General features: G+C 37.3%; 1 protein-coding gene across 4 annotated transcripts in view; it reads left to right on the top strand.

Annotated features, from left to right (window-relative positions):
* The window catches only part of LOC105425794 (rho guanine nucleotide exchange factor 17), a 56,215-nt gene that overhangs the window by 16,985 nt on the left and 25,966 nt on the right, over positions 1 to 13,264 (top strand). For 3 of the 4 annotated variants that reach the window (XM_089073876.1, XM_089073877.1, XM_089073875.1), the window contains exons 4-8: positions 907 to 1,143; positions 2,333 to 2,888; positions 5,242 to 5,709; positions 7,633 to 7,936; positions 8,312 to 8,615. In XM_089073876.1, the coding sequence (XP_088930002.1) occupies positions 907 to 1,143; positions 2,333 to 2,888; positions 5,242 to 5,709; positions 7,633 to 7,936; positions 8,312 to 8,615 (1,869 nt within the window). The remainder of the gene's footprint in view (positions 1 to 906; positions 1,144 to 2,332; positions 2,889 to 5,241; positions 5,710 to 7,632; positions 7,937 to 8,311; positions 8,616 to 13,264) is intronic. The other variant, XM_089073878.1, reaches the window with a different exon arrangement.

The raw sequence follows: 13,264 nt of genomic DNA, 5'->3' as shown, positions 1-13,264 counted from the left end.
AAAGGACTTTTTTAGCTTCTTGACTGTACGATAGGAAAAATGTTTAATTCTGTCTTATTAACAAATGTACGGTATAGTTTAATTTATGCTTAAAGTTTAATTAATCTACTAAAGTAATTTCATTAAATTGCTTTTCCCATGAACAAAATTTTATGAAACTGTCAACACCATGTCGCCTTGAAGCGCCCGCTTGAAGTCTTATTGCGCCAGGAAAATTCGTCACCTTGCAGAAATGTGCGTGCCAAATATCATTCTTGATCTTCCTGCACGTTCGACTTGGTTTCTTCATCCGTTTTTTAAATTCGTGCACTCACGCGGCCGTCTGATTTTTAGATCACCTCACGCGTAGCGCCGCGGCACGTTGCTTGGAAAAGATAAAGACGACGACGAAAATAGAATATCGCTTCTTCTTTGACTAGGCGTTTATGTATATGCACGTATGAGTTTTCGATGTCCTAGACCTGCCACTTTACGCTTTCGCCCGGATGATATTCTCTCGCATCGCTATTATGACAGGCCAGTTGTTGCACAAATTTAATACAGCTTTTTAATTTTTATAAGAAATTATAATATATAAATTATATTAATATATATATATATATATATATATATAATTTCTAAAAATTAAAAAAAAAATTAAAATACTTTTAAACTACAAATATTCGAGATGATGTTATCAGTACGCAAAATAGTTTATCAACGGATTTTGGAGCTAATCGAGAAAAAATTGACTTCTATTTATAATTGCCTTGATATTGTTTTAAAAGTTATAGAAAATAGATAATTGGGAGAATGAAAAGTAAACAGAATTATTTGTTTTCGTCGACGTGACCTCAGGGGCACATCTCTATCGGAACTATTGCTAGTCGTATGAAATTTATTTGTTCTCCTCTGTCCGGCTGTTAGGAACCAGCAGTGATAGCGGTGGACCGATTGCATAGGTTTCGATGGAGCGGGGGCGGAGGAGGAAGTGGCAAAAAGTCCTCTTCTGGCCCCCGCAGCGAGAAGGCCGAGCGCCTTCGCGAGCTCACCGAGAAACTCAAGGGACCAGCACCCGTTCCGCCACCCAGAAGACCGTCACGAGTACAGGCTTCCTCCCCTCCTCCGAGCGGATACCAACCGTCGTCTCAAAATTATCCACAGGTGAGGAATTCCAAACGTCATGGTGACGAATGCTCGATGTCTTCTCCTACGCACACACGAGCGATATTTCACACAACTGAATTTCTTTTATTCTTTTGTACACACACACACACACACACACACACACACACACACACACACACACACACACACACACACACACACACACACACACACACACACACACACCACAACGTTCGCCGTTGCTAAGAAAAAGAATATGTATTTTCAAACATTTTCATCAAGTTAAGCGTATGAAAAGAATTATTTAATTTATTATAACAAGATTTTTTTTTTAGATATTATTAATAAGCAAAAAAAGAAATAATGAAGAATAATAATAATTTTTTACATCACACAAACAAAGAAAATATTCTTACGTTGTATCTGCAATTATAGGAAATATCTTTGCACTGCATTATATTATATGTAAGACGGAATACTTATTTGTTAAATTTCTATAATACGTAAAAGAGAAAAATCTTTATTTTTTTCTATTTATTAACATTTAAAGGGTAAAGGAGAAAAGGTACAAGTTAATATTAATAATATTTCAAGCATTGAGTTTTTATTTCATAAGAAAACTGAAGACTTTTTTATACATATTGAAACTTATCTCAATACAGCACGTAATAGGACATGGTTGATTCACCTTCTCATTATTCAACTTCTCATTAATGGATCTCAATGCCCATCTTGCTACTTATTCTGAGAAAAGTTTTGCTGAATCTTACGATTCGCGAGACTTCTTTGTAATGATATCGCTGAAGATGGTACATTCCAAAGCGTACATTAATGACCGCTCTCTCGTAATCTATATGTAGAAATTTATGTATAAATAAACGGATAATAATTGTCATTTACCATAACTTTCATACATTAAATTCCCGTTCTGCCTTTAATAAATTTATTATTATTACGTCAATAGTAACATTATTACTTCATAACAGGAAGCCATAATTATGATATCAACTGACACAAATGTCATTTAACCTACGATAATACTTTATTAATCGCGCATGATGCATAAATTATTTTCTAATATATCGCCTACATCATATATAAATATCTGATCAAAATCCGCCCACAGATACAGTATAGTTTGAATGAAACTGCATTTTAATTTGCAGATATATTTAATTCGATATAAAATAAAAAGTCAATCAATCTGATTTTTCGCTGTCCTCAGACGGGCTCGAATCCAAGTGGCCGCGAGGGTCGAGCATCTCATCGCAACTACACATATAGCGAGGGTAGCCAACATGGCAGTAATCAACACTCTCAGCAGCATCAACAGCAACAGAAGCAGCAGCAGCAGCAGCAGCAGCAGCAGCAGTATCAGCAGGAGAATCCGAAGACGATGGTTCGCAGTGAAAGTGTCAGTGAAGAGTGTCTCAGTGATCGCTTGGGAAACAACGCGTACCGGAAGTCCTGCCACGACTCGAGGAAGACCTCGAGATCGGGCAGGTCCGAGAGAAACAGTGATGACGTCAGTGATCTCAGAAGCGAACCGAACGCCCGTACGGAGGCGGCGAAACACTTGAGACAGTATAGTGATTCCGTGGTGGACAGTGCTACGAGTGTGGATGATTTGTGCGATAACTTGAACGCCGCTTCCGTCGGCGGCAACGAGGGGGAGGCTCGGGATGCCATCACCAGACTGGAGCCGCGTGGGTTGCTCACCTTTCACAGATCCGGCGCGCCCTACAGGAGTGCCTCCTTCGGCCAGGTGGACTTTAATCAAGGTAAGCTTCCGTGTGCCGTGGAATACTCGCAGGCTGAGCTCGTTAGGAGCGAGTTCTCTCGCGAGCCAAGTCTAATTAAACCAATTACAGGAAGACCCAGCTGTAGATTGCGTTTATTGTATGTAAGATTTATTCTACTGTCATCACACTAAGCGGAAGAAAAATCGAGAACTACGTACTTACGTGCGATTAAGTAGACTTCTCTAGTACGTAATTCGTACCTTTCAAAAGATATTTGATTATAATGAGGACGAAGCTATTTTTATCTGAGTTCTTCTCTAAATATCGATAATTTATACAAATCTTTTTAAGATATTTTTCGATACTCAGAACTAAAGTAACAATTTCGTATTAGATTTCAATCTTGAACTGCATACATAAAAGTTTCGGTTGTATAATGGAACTAGAAATGAGAAAAGTGCTAAGTGTGAAAATAATAAAACATCTGACGTGCATACAAGACAATATTATCTGCTTATATCATCATATGATTTTAATCTATTTGTTGATATCGCTAATAAGAATTTCATGCTTTCATGATAACATCTGACTGAAGAAGATAATTATTATTCTGGAATCTCATTAAATACAGAGAAATATAAAGAAATAATTCAAAAAGTAAGAGATAAAATTTACATAAATTTATTAATATAGAAATATAATTGTTATATTTTGTTAAGATATGCGTGTTGGAATTTTGTTGTTAAAAAGATTATTTTATTAAGTAATTTTATAAAGTGATATATCAAAAGAGAAATAACAAATTCATACTTTCAGTAACATGATATGAAAGGATATAATACTGAAAGTGTGAAAATATGGCGCCTCATTGATAAAACGGAAACACTTCACGCTTCCGCGGTAACAAATCTTTCAAGATATCTTTTACGTACGAAAGGTGGATTGCGAAGACGGATAACCAAGTCTTTTGAAATATCGTTGCCAGAACTTTGCGCTTGCCCAAATCTCTTCTTTCCACAACCGAATGTAGAAGCCAAGTCTATTTTTCTGACTACCACTTTGTTTTACGTCGCACAGAGTTTAAACAAGTTTTATTGTGAATAATAATCAGAATGTATATATAAATATCTTTTTCTTTTTAAGATAAATATTAGTTTTTAATTATAAACTAAGATTATTTTTAATTATAAACTAAAATCCATCTTTTTAAATTGAATTTAATTTATAATTCATTATTGTTATAATCGAAAGCGATCCTTTTTTTAGTAAAATTTATTCACATTTATAATTTAATTTTAACATAATTCGAAAAAAATAAAAAAATATACATTCTATTTAAAAAGATGGTTTGATTCAACGAATAAACCCACATAATTTAAATCAGATTTTTCATAATTCTATTTCTTCAAACACATAAGGTGCTATAATTGACATACGATTTTTATATTTATAGTATTAAAATTAAAATTTAATGAAATTAAAATTCAATGAAATTATATCGATTTTATTTTCCCGGTTTAATCGAGAGAAATAAAATTTTCTATCGTATATTTTAATCGGTCAGCACGTTTCCCGGAACTCTGCCAACAAAGTGCGCGCTGTTTCGCGTCTTCGTGATCTCTCATCTCGCACGGTCTGTTTGTTATTATTGGAATGGTCCACCTCCTCGGCCTAAGAGCGCTGCCAAACTTACGTGACACTCGAGGAGGTAATTAGAACTTCCTTTGGTGTCTCTGCGTCTCTCGCCTTCTCTCACGACAGAGAGACGGCCTCACTGTTGCTCGGTGCAAGAGCACTCGAGTTATTATTGAAAACGCGCGTAATACACCTCTCCGGAATACGTCAGTCGGGAAACATTTGCAGAGATTATTTGAATTTGTACTTAATGCAATTAACAGGAACAATAATTAACAGTAATAATGATTTATTTTGGACAAAAATTTGAATTTGCTGTATACATTTTATATTATCTTTTAAATTCTTTACTTGTAGAAAAATTAATTTCCAATATAATTATTTCATATTATTATTTATAAAAAAAAATATTATATTAGATTTGATCATAATACATTACTTTTTTGAAGCTTTAAAAAAAATTAATAAAACCCCAGTGTTTATTCTATATAAATTAATCTATTTTAGAATCATTCTTTTATCATAGTAGAAATAATTACCTTCTTTCTGAGTTATTAAAAAATTTTTTAACATAACTTTAATATCTCGATATTAATGTACTTGTTTTTAAAAATATAATTCGCGCATCATTTTTTCAATGAATTATTATATATTTAAAATATTTGAAATAATGCAGACATGTATATAATGTATATAAGAATAATGTATATAATGTATATAAGAATAAATTTACTAACTGTTCGTGATTTTCTGCAAGACGCAGATTTTACTTTCAGCGCGAACTCGCACTTTCCTCCTCCAGCGAATCGACAGAAAACTCAGCCGATCGTGACGTCTAATCGTTCCGAGACCAAAGACGTTCGAGCGAGCACCTTGCCTCGTCGTCGGGGTGATGTCACCCCAGGTGACTCGACACCTCAAAACAGCCCCAATCGACAGAGTCCGAGGACTTCGACGCCCAGCGTCGACAGTGCTGTCGGCTCTGCCGAGGGTCTGGGTGTTTCTCAACAAGGGAACCACGAGGAGATCCGACCCAGAAGTGATGGCTCAGATAGTTTGGCGACTTCCAGCGCACTCACAAGCCCGGAACCTCTGGTTTCGGAGACGAACCAAATCGAGCCCAGGGTTGATTTGAACCAAACAGACGCGACTACTGTTGAAGTCAGCCATGAGTCCGTATATCCGATGATTGAAGGAAACATTGTGGAGGAAACTATTCAAAAAGGTTAGATTTTGTGAAATTTATTGACGTATGTCAGAATCTTATAAATTTCATATCTCGAGACAAATAGTGTTAGTAGTTTAATTATTCAACACTTAAGATCGTATTATTAGTTAGTTTAATTATTCAACACTTAAGATCGTATTATTTTATTATTATGCTTCACTTTATTTTATCGCGGTTTAAAATTTTTTTCAACTACGTTAGAGAAGATATTAATTTTTGGATATATTAATTTAGGGAAAAAAGAAATCACGTGTGCGCGCTTTTCCGTTGATACACTTTAATTTCGGAGGAAAGAAGTAAAGTTTCCACTCGCTGTAGTAGCTCGATTATGTGCGTGAGAGATATCTCAGTAGGATATAAAACGGAAATACACTCGCGTGGGAGTGCGCGAGTGCGCGAGCGAGATCTGCTTGTGCCCGAATTTCGCGTTGCTCATCGCGAGGAAACAACAGCAGGAAACGAACAAGGAGAAGAAACGGTAGCCGCGGCGAACGTAGGATACTGTCGTCATCTATTGAGAAATGCGCGTCGGTTCATCATTTATAGTGAATAGAGCGTGGTTCCAGTCGCGTGAGAACGTCTATGCGTGAAGTCATCAATGAAGATGGCTATAACTCAATGACGCTCAAACGTCTATTTTCACTCTCTGGCACCCACCGTTCTGAAAATAGTGCCGCGCAAAATAACATGGAACTTGCGTGCACCTTTGTACCCATGCTCCTGTCGATGCACCCAAAATAGTCTTCGTTCTCTCTCGCGTCCCTCAACCCCCCCCCTCCCCCCCGCACTACTCTTTGTCCATCGCCAACATCGCGAAATGCCTGGATGTCTGCTTGATTCGATTCTGCATTAATAAGTTCGATCTCTTTTCGAAGAATAGCTTTGCACCAATAAATTCTCACGCAAATTATTAACTTTTTAATCTAGATTAACCGACAGAAATTGAAACTTTAAAATTAAATTGCCATTAACTTTTTCTTAATTCAAAGCTTGAAAAATAAGCGAGAGCAAATTTAAAATTATTTTGTAAGTAATAACCGATTTAAAATGTTTGTGTGTTTTGTGTGGTTCAACATTGTTAGATCATAAATTGATTGTGCTGATGTTTATGTATCGATAGGTCCCAGTAGGCAATAATGATTATTTCGGTAAAGACATTTTGTTGACATGTACGACTGCCTGTGGCGGTCATTCTTTCTGTGTCTTTGCTCCACGATTGAAAGTAACGACTGACGTTACGAAAGTAAATTTCGGTAAATTTCGTATAGATTCTCTTACCTATTACGTTATATTTGTTTTATAGAGGTTTTTCTACTATGTTAATAAAATAAATATCATCTTGATTTCTTGATTTCTCCCGTCTGACGAACTCGAGACATTCTAGTCAAACATATTATCTGTTTTTAAACATTTGTGTATTTTATAAATAATAAAATATTCAATACAGAGAAACGTAAAACCTAAACAGATTTTTTTTTTATATTATAATTTATTTTGTATTGTAGTAATTTAACTTTTACAAATTAAATTTAAACTTACAATTGTATAATGCAACAGAATAATAAGAATAAATCTAACTTCGAGATAGTTAGATTTTAAGTTAAAATCTTCAGGATTTTAACAGAAGTATAATCAAATAAGATGTGTGCCTAAAAGAATGCCTAAGAATCCGCTTCTATTCTTATACTCCAGTCTTAAAATGTATGTCTTAAAATATAGTCTTAAAGTATACAAATGTTTCAGAACAAACTCTAGAGCTTCGAACAAAATGTATTTGGCTTATTGTGAAAGTTTGAATTGCGAGGCTTACGTTCTCTCAAGATTCCTCTCTGGTGGTATTATTAATTGTTAGTCGTAATACCGATCAATCTCTCTCTGGTAGGCAGACAAGAATGATGAAAACGTGAAATTGGTTTTTAGAGACTAGAATAGAGCCGCACGAGGTGATCATCACACCACCTCCGGAGGAGCCGCGATTGAGCCAAGCGAGCGAAGGCAGCGAGGCACCGAGCGAGACGCCCTCGGAGGCGTCCTCGCCATCCGGCAAGGCGAGACGATACCGAGGCGACACCAGCAAGAGGAGAAAGGGCGTGTACATAACTCAATGGCCAGAACCCTTGGACGCGGACAGGAACAAGCTGTCGGCTCAGAGCAGCGAGGAGAGAGACGAGCCACCTGCGACGCCTAGCGACCTGTCCGACTGCGAGGGCCACACGCCTCGAAGGTAACCGGAGAACGTACGCCCAGACCCGTCGAAATAGAACGGAAGTGCGCCTGACATGGAGATGTGGTTTAACGTACCTCCTCCTCCTTTTCCATTTCAAACTCACATTAACAAAGCAATTGTGATACTATGAGTCTCAAGCGAGAGTTTTTATATTTCGATTTATCTCATGGAATTTTATTGAGCTTGCACGCTTTAATATTTGTAAAAAAAAAAAAAAAAAAAAAAAAAAACAAAAATAATTTCAGAGGCATTGTCAAATATAGCGGAGAGATTTCTTTTATTAAAGATTTAATAATTTTAGCTAAAGCTCTTACTCGATTGCAAATTAATATATTATTTAGAAATAAATCTCTCTTGTTTTGAAATATTAAGGTACAGCAAGAGACCACTTCGCGGACCCTATGGACAGATGCTGGAGGCCGAGATGGCAAAGCCGCGCACCACCGACATCGCGTTGGAGGAGGGCCTTCGTCCTCGTAGAAAGATCTCCGCGAATCTCTCGTACAACACGAGCAGCAACAACAACAGCGGCTCCGAGCCGCCCACGCCCTGCCACCATCGGACGACCTCCAGCCCGACTAAACTCGAGGGACTTCCGGGACCGAGTCCTGAGCTGCTCGCGGAGCTGCTGAGAGGGTCCTCGGAGAGGGTGGCTCGCGCACCGGCACATCGAAACGTGAGTCAGAGATTATCTTGCTTCGATATAAATTGCCGGTTACAATGCCCCGACTACATTTCGCCCATTTTTCGCGATACGACGGAGATAAGGACGAGGGAGGGCCGTAAAGTATCCGCACGATTCGTGCAGCACAGTTGTTATCGAAACATTTGATGCATGCACGATGCACGCTCCTTTTGATTAATGAACCAACCAATTTCGTCGAGAATTCTCTTCTCATACATCATCGTGCTACCATATTATTTTAATTGCACGCGAGAAGAAAAAGATGAAAAAGAAAAGTCAATCAAAGTTGATCATAATACAATTGTTATTTTAGATTTGGTGAGAGAGAGAGAGAGAGGCTCTGTAAAATTATCGAATTCTTTCTTTGAAAGCTACCTAGTTTTTAATAATGGATAAAAAAATAAATCGTGTCATTCACTTATTTATTATCTCTATAACATCTCTCTTCTCTCTGTGGGAGAGGTGATTTATTTGTATCCCGCGCTGAGCCATGAATATGACTGGTTCTCGTCGACAAATTCTTCACGTTAAACGAATAAATTTCAGGACGAGACGGTCACATTTCGCGCTAAATGCGAGGCATAAATGCGAGCCAAAGAATTCTGACTCCGACTTCTTCCTCGAATTTCGCTTCTTTTCTAAATAGTTCGTACAAAGACTTCTGATCGCAGGCTTATCTCCCTCGTATCTCTGGCTCGTGCATCAGGTCGCTGGGTAACATCTGGTCGAGAGGGTAAAGCGCCGGCAAGCCGAAATCCGCAGTCCGAGCGAAACGAACGGCCGCGTTCGCATTCGCGCGCTTGTCCGAATCCAGCGCCGAAAACATAATCTAATAATAATATACGGCCATATTTCTCGGATGAGTCCATGCTTTGGCCAGTGCACTCGACTCGATTGGTGTAGTGGAGTCCCTACGTGACTCCGACTTGGCGGGGGCGTATATACGTGGATATTCCTGGCGGATTGGGCATACCTGTGGCATACGAGGACCGTCCGGTCCTCAACATCGACGCGATGATTCGCGTGCCACAATCACTTTGACGCAATCTCTTGACGCGACCTTGCGCGCTATATATCGCTTATCGTTCTATATAGAGCAACGCTTATCGTTTCTATATAGAGCAACGCTTTACTTACGGATTTCTTCGAGAAACCTGTTTCGCCAGCGAAACGCGACATATATCTTTGTCAAATATATTTCTAAATTTATATGCATTTTTTTTCTCTATATAATATAAAAAATTAGAAATATCGAGGGAGTAATATATGGAGGAACATAAGATTATGTTGGAATATTTCTCGAATCACATTACGCTCCACTTTATAAATATAAATAATTATGTCATAAAATTAGATTTTATAGAGAAATTTTAGCCATATCTCTCTCTCTCTCTCTCTCTCTCTCTCTCCCTCTCTGTCTTTGTCTCTTTCTCTCTGTTTCTCTCATTCTGAAGAAATAACACTTTCGAAAATTACGTCCAAACATTCTCTCTGTTTCTCTCATTCTGAAGAAATAACACTTTCGAAAATTACGTCCAAACATTTCCCATGACTTTATAAGTTTGCACTGTTCTCTTGTATGTCTCACAAACTTTACGTAATTCTGATGAGCTTATGCAATGAATGCGTCCTCTATTCACATTTGAAAAGAACAACAATAAATCGCAGGAAGGATAGGCCCGCTTTATTCGCAAATCCTTGGCAGCCACAAATATATCACTTAAAGATGTCGTTAGTCACGTACTCCACGCGGATTAGGAATCTGACAGATTCTCACGTCGCGGTAAATTCAAGACTGCGAGATATTGCGCATAAAATGCGCCTTTGCATTTAATATAGTTGCAAAAAACATAATTGATCTTAGCGTTATAACGTTATTTGATAGATATGACACATAAGAATTTCTAAGGTTATATAAAAAAAACTGACGTAAAAATATAACACGGCAATCCAAAGAAATGAAAATAATTTAATTTTAATTTGTTATTATTTTAAACAATTTGCATACAGATTATAAAAAAATATGCAAAAGTGCCTGACAAGATTATTTCTACACGTTTGCGTATTGTATTAAAAATAGATTTGCAAATATGCATTCAATTCGATAATGAAGAGTGTATTTTTTTCTAGCGGAAGAGATATTCTGTGAATTTCTTCATTGGGATTTAAAGCGCGGATGAATTTTAATACGAATGGTGTTCGCAGACGAAGATTAATGAGGATTTTCGAAGAATTTATATTGTGTTGCGACAACGCGTACACGGCAGAAATTAGTCACGGCGAAAGAAAGCAGAATAACGTCTGCTGAGAGAAAGCAGAATTGTTTATGACGCGAGACGGGATGCATTTATGGCGATATCTCTACTGTGTATGCCTGTTACAGTCATCACGACAAATAGAGCTTCGTGAATATCTTCGCGGTGAAAAATGCGTTTTTACATCTGCGATGCGACGGAAATGCATGCCAACCCGGTCAGATATCAATCTGCATTTGTACGCAGTCGCGTTTTCATCGGGGGGAGGGGAGGGGAGAGAGAGAGAGAGAGAGAGAGAGAGAGAGAGAGAGAGAGAGAGAGAGAGAGAGAGAGCAGTGAACTATTTCTTCCGCGTACACGAGAGACCCTCTGTCGACGTCATGTTTATCGTTGACGTCACTACGCCCAGGCACCGCGAATTTTGCGTTCCATTCATGAAATCCTCGTCGAGTAGAGACTGACGTAATACTTAACACCTACCACTGTGTGTAAAGCTGATGAAAGCTTATCATTGAATGCTTTTCAGATTCTTTTCAGTTCTTTCACGATTAAATCCAGTCTTATTTGTGTACATATTTTCACACTTTTTTTTACTAGATTTATAATACCTTTACTAGATTATTATAATACAAAGATACATTACATTTCAAAATGAAAAATATCCATTTAAATTTGAAAAAAATTGTTTTTTGTAACAAATCTATAAATTATTTTTTCATCGTGAAAATATAACTTTATAAATAAATTTATTAAAGATATGTGATTTCATCAAGGCGATTATAATATTATTATCGAGAAATAATTTTTATAATTTCTTAAATAATTTTATATATATCCATATATATATCCATAGGTTTATAAACATACACAAATAACATAACATAAATTACACAAAACTTATTTTATAATTACATACAACCTTTTTTTATTTTATTCTTGCAAGCAAGAATGGATATATTATCTATGATATGTGGGCAAACAAGTGTAAATCTAAATTCAGTATAAATCATATTAATATGCCCGTCAAAAATATGATCTTTTATAATTATTGCATAAAATAGTTCTAATATAATAATAAATTAACAGAAATGGTTGATATTATTTAAAACATTAAATAGAATTTATGAAGGTTCTTACGAAGTTTCTATAACTATGACTTTGACTTATTTTCGCAAAATTTTGAACTTATAATGCAATAGATAAATACAATTTTACACAATTTTATAGTTTATATATTCAATTTTCATGTGTATTAATATTCGGTGCTCGTACCTGGCATCTTAATCATTTAATATTGAAACAGCGAAGCGCGGTAGCGTGCGTCTAAACGCTCCGGCGATGTATTCTTGAAGTAGCAAGTTTCTCCCCGGATGTGATGGAGTAGCGTATGCGGTACCGGGAGTACAAATTCGTTACTTTATCGACAGTATTATCGGTGGAAGTTTAGAGAAACTGCGGCCCCAGCGGCGGAAATTCGACGCGCGAGAAAGCGCGTCGGCGCAGGAGAGATACACGCCGGAGAATAATGAAAGGCCCGTCGGCTGGCCATAAACTTTCGAACAATAGCGTAATCGTGGTTCCATTGACTGTTAAGAGGTGCGGACGCGACTAGGCACGTGGGTGGTATCGGTAGGTACCGACTTTTATTACTCGCCGCTTGTATAGTATATCAGTCTCTCTCTCGGGAGAGACCGTGAAGGAATCTCGTGCACGCGCGATATTAAACGCATTTACGTTCGATACCGTTGCAGCAATCTCCAAGACTCCCGGACAAACATCTCAACAACAGGATTTCCTCTAATACCGAAATGATGTAAAAATATTGCAAGTTCTATTAATATCCAGTATCACTTTTTCCATCACAAAATCTCTATTTTATCGTTTAATAATTCGATTCGTCGAAGTAACTGAATAAAAATAAATACGAATCAAAATTATTTAATTTTCGATGCAATATATATTTTACTACACATACACACCCAACATATTTTATAGTAAAATTTTCTGAAATCATTATTGAGAAGAGCGATCTTAGAGTTTAAAGCTAGACATTGCACAGTTTGATTTAAGTTGATTTTTCGTTCGCGCGCGCACAGGAATAGCGAGCATAAATCAGCAGCGCGTTGCTTTCGCAATATCTCGCGACATTTTGATCGGGTCAAAGAATGATCGTGAAACTGGCGTGATGTATCTGTATGCGGGGCCGCTTGGTAGATCAGAATGTTGCCGGATAATCTATGAATAAACCGGCGAGTGCGCAATGCGCGCGCGCACGAAGTGGTTGCACCATTCGCCACGGGACATGTTACCGGGAAATATTTAAATATTTAACTTACACGATGGTATAAACCACTTAGCCGGCTAATGCCTGTAGTTTCGCAAGCA

The sequence above is a fragment of the Pogonomyrmex barbatus genome, unplaced genomic scaffold (genome assembly GCF_055798465.1).
Source record: "Pogonomyrmex barbatus isolate J1 unplaced genomic scaffold, ASM5579846v1 scaffold16, whole genome shotgun sequence".
NCBI classification, from domain to species: Eukaryota; Metazoa; Arthropoda; class Insecta; order Hymenoptera; family Formicidae; genus Pogonomyrmex; species Pogonomyrmex barbatus.
The sequence above is the reverse complement of the archived record's forward strand: the minus strand, read 5'-3'. Positions and strand labels throughout refer to the sequence as shown.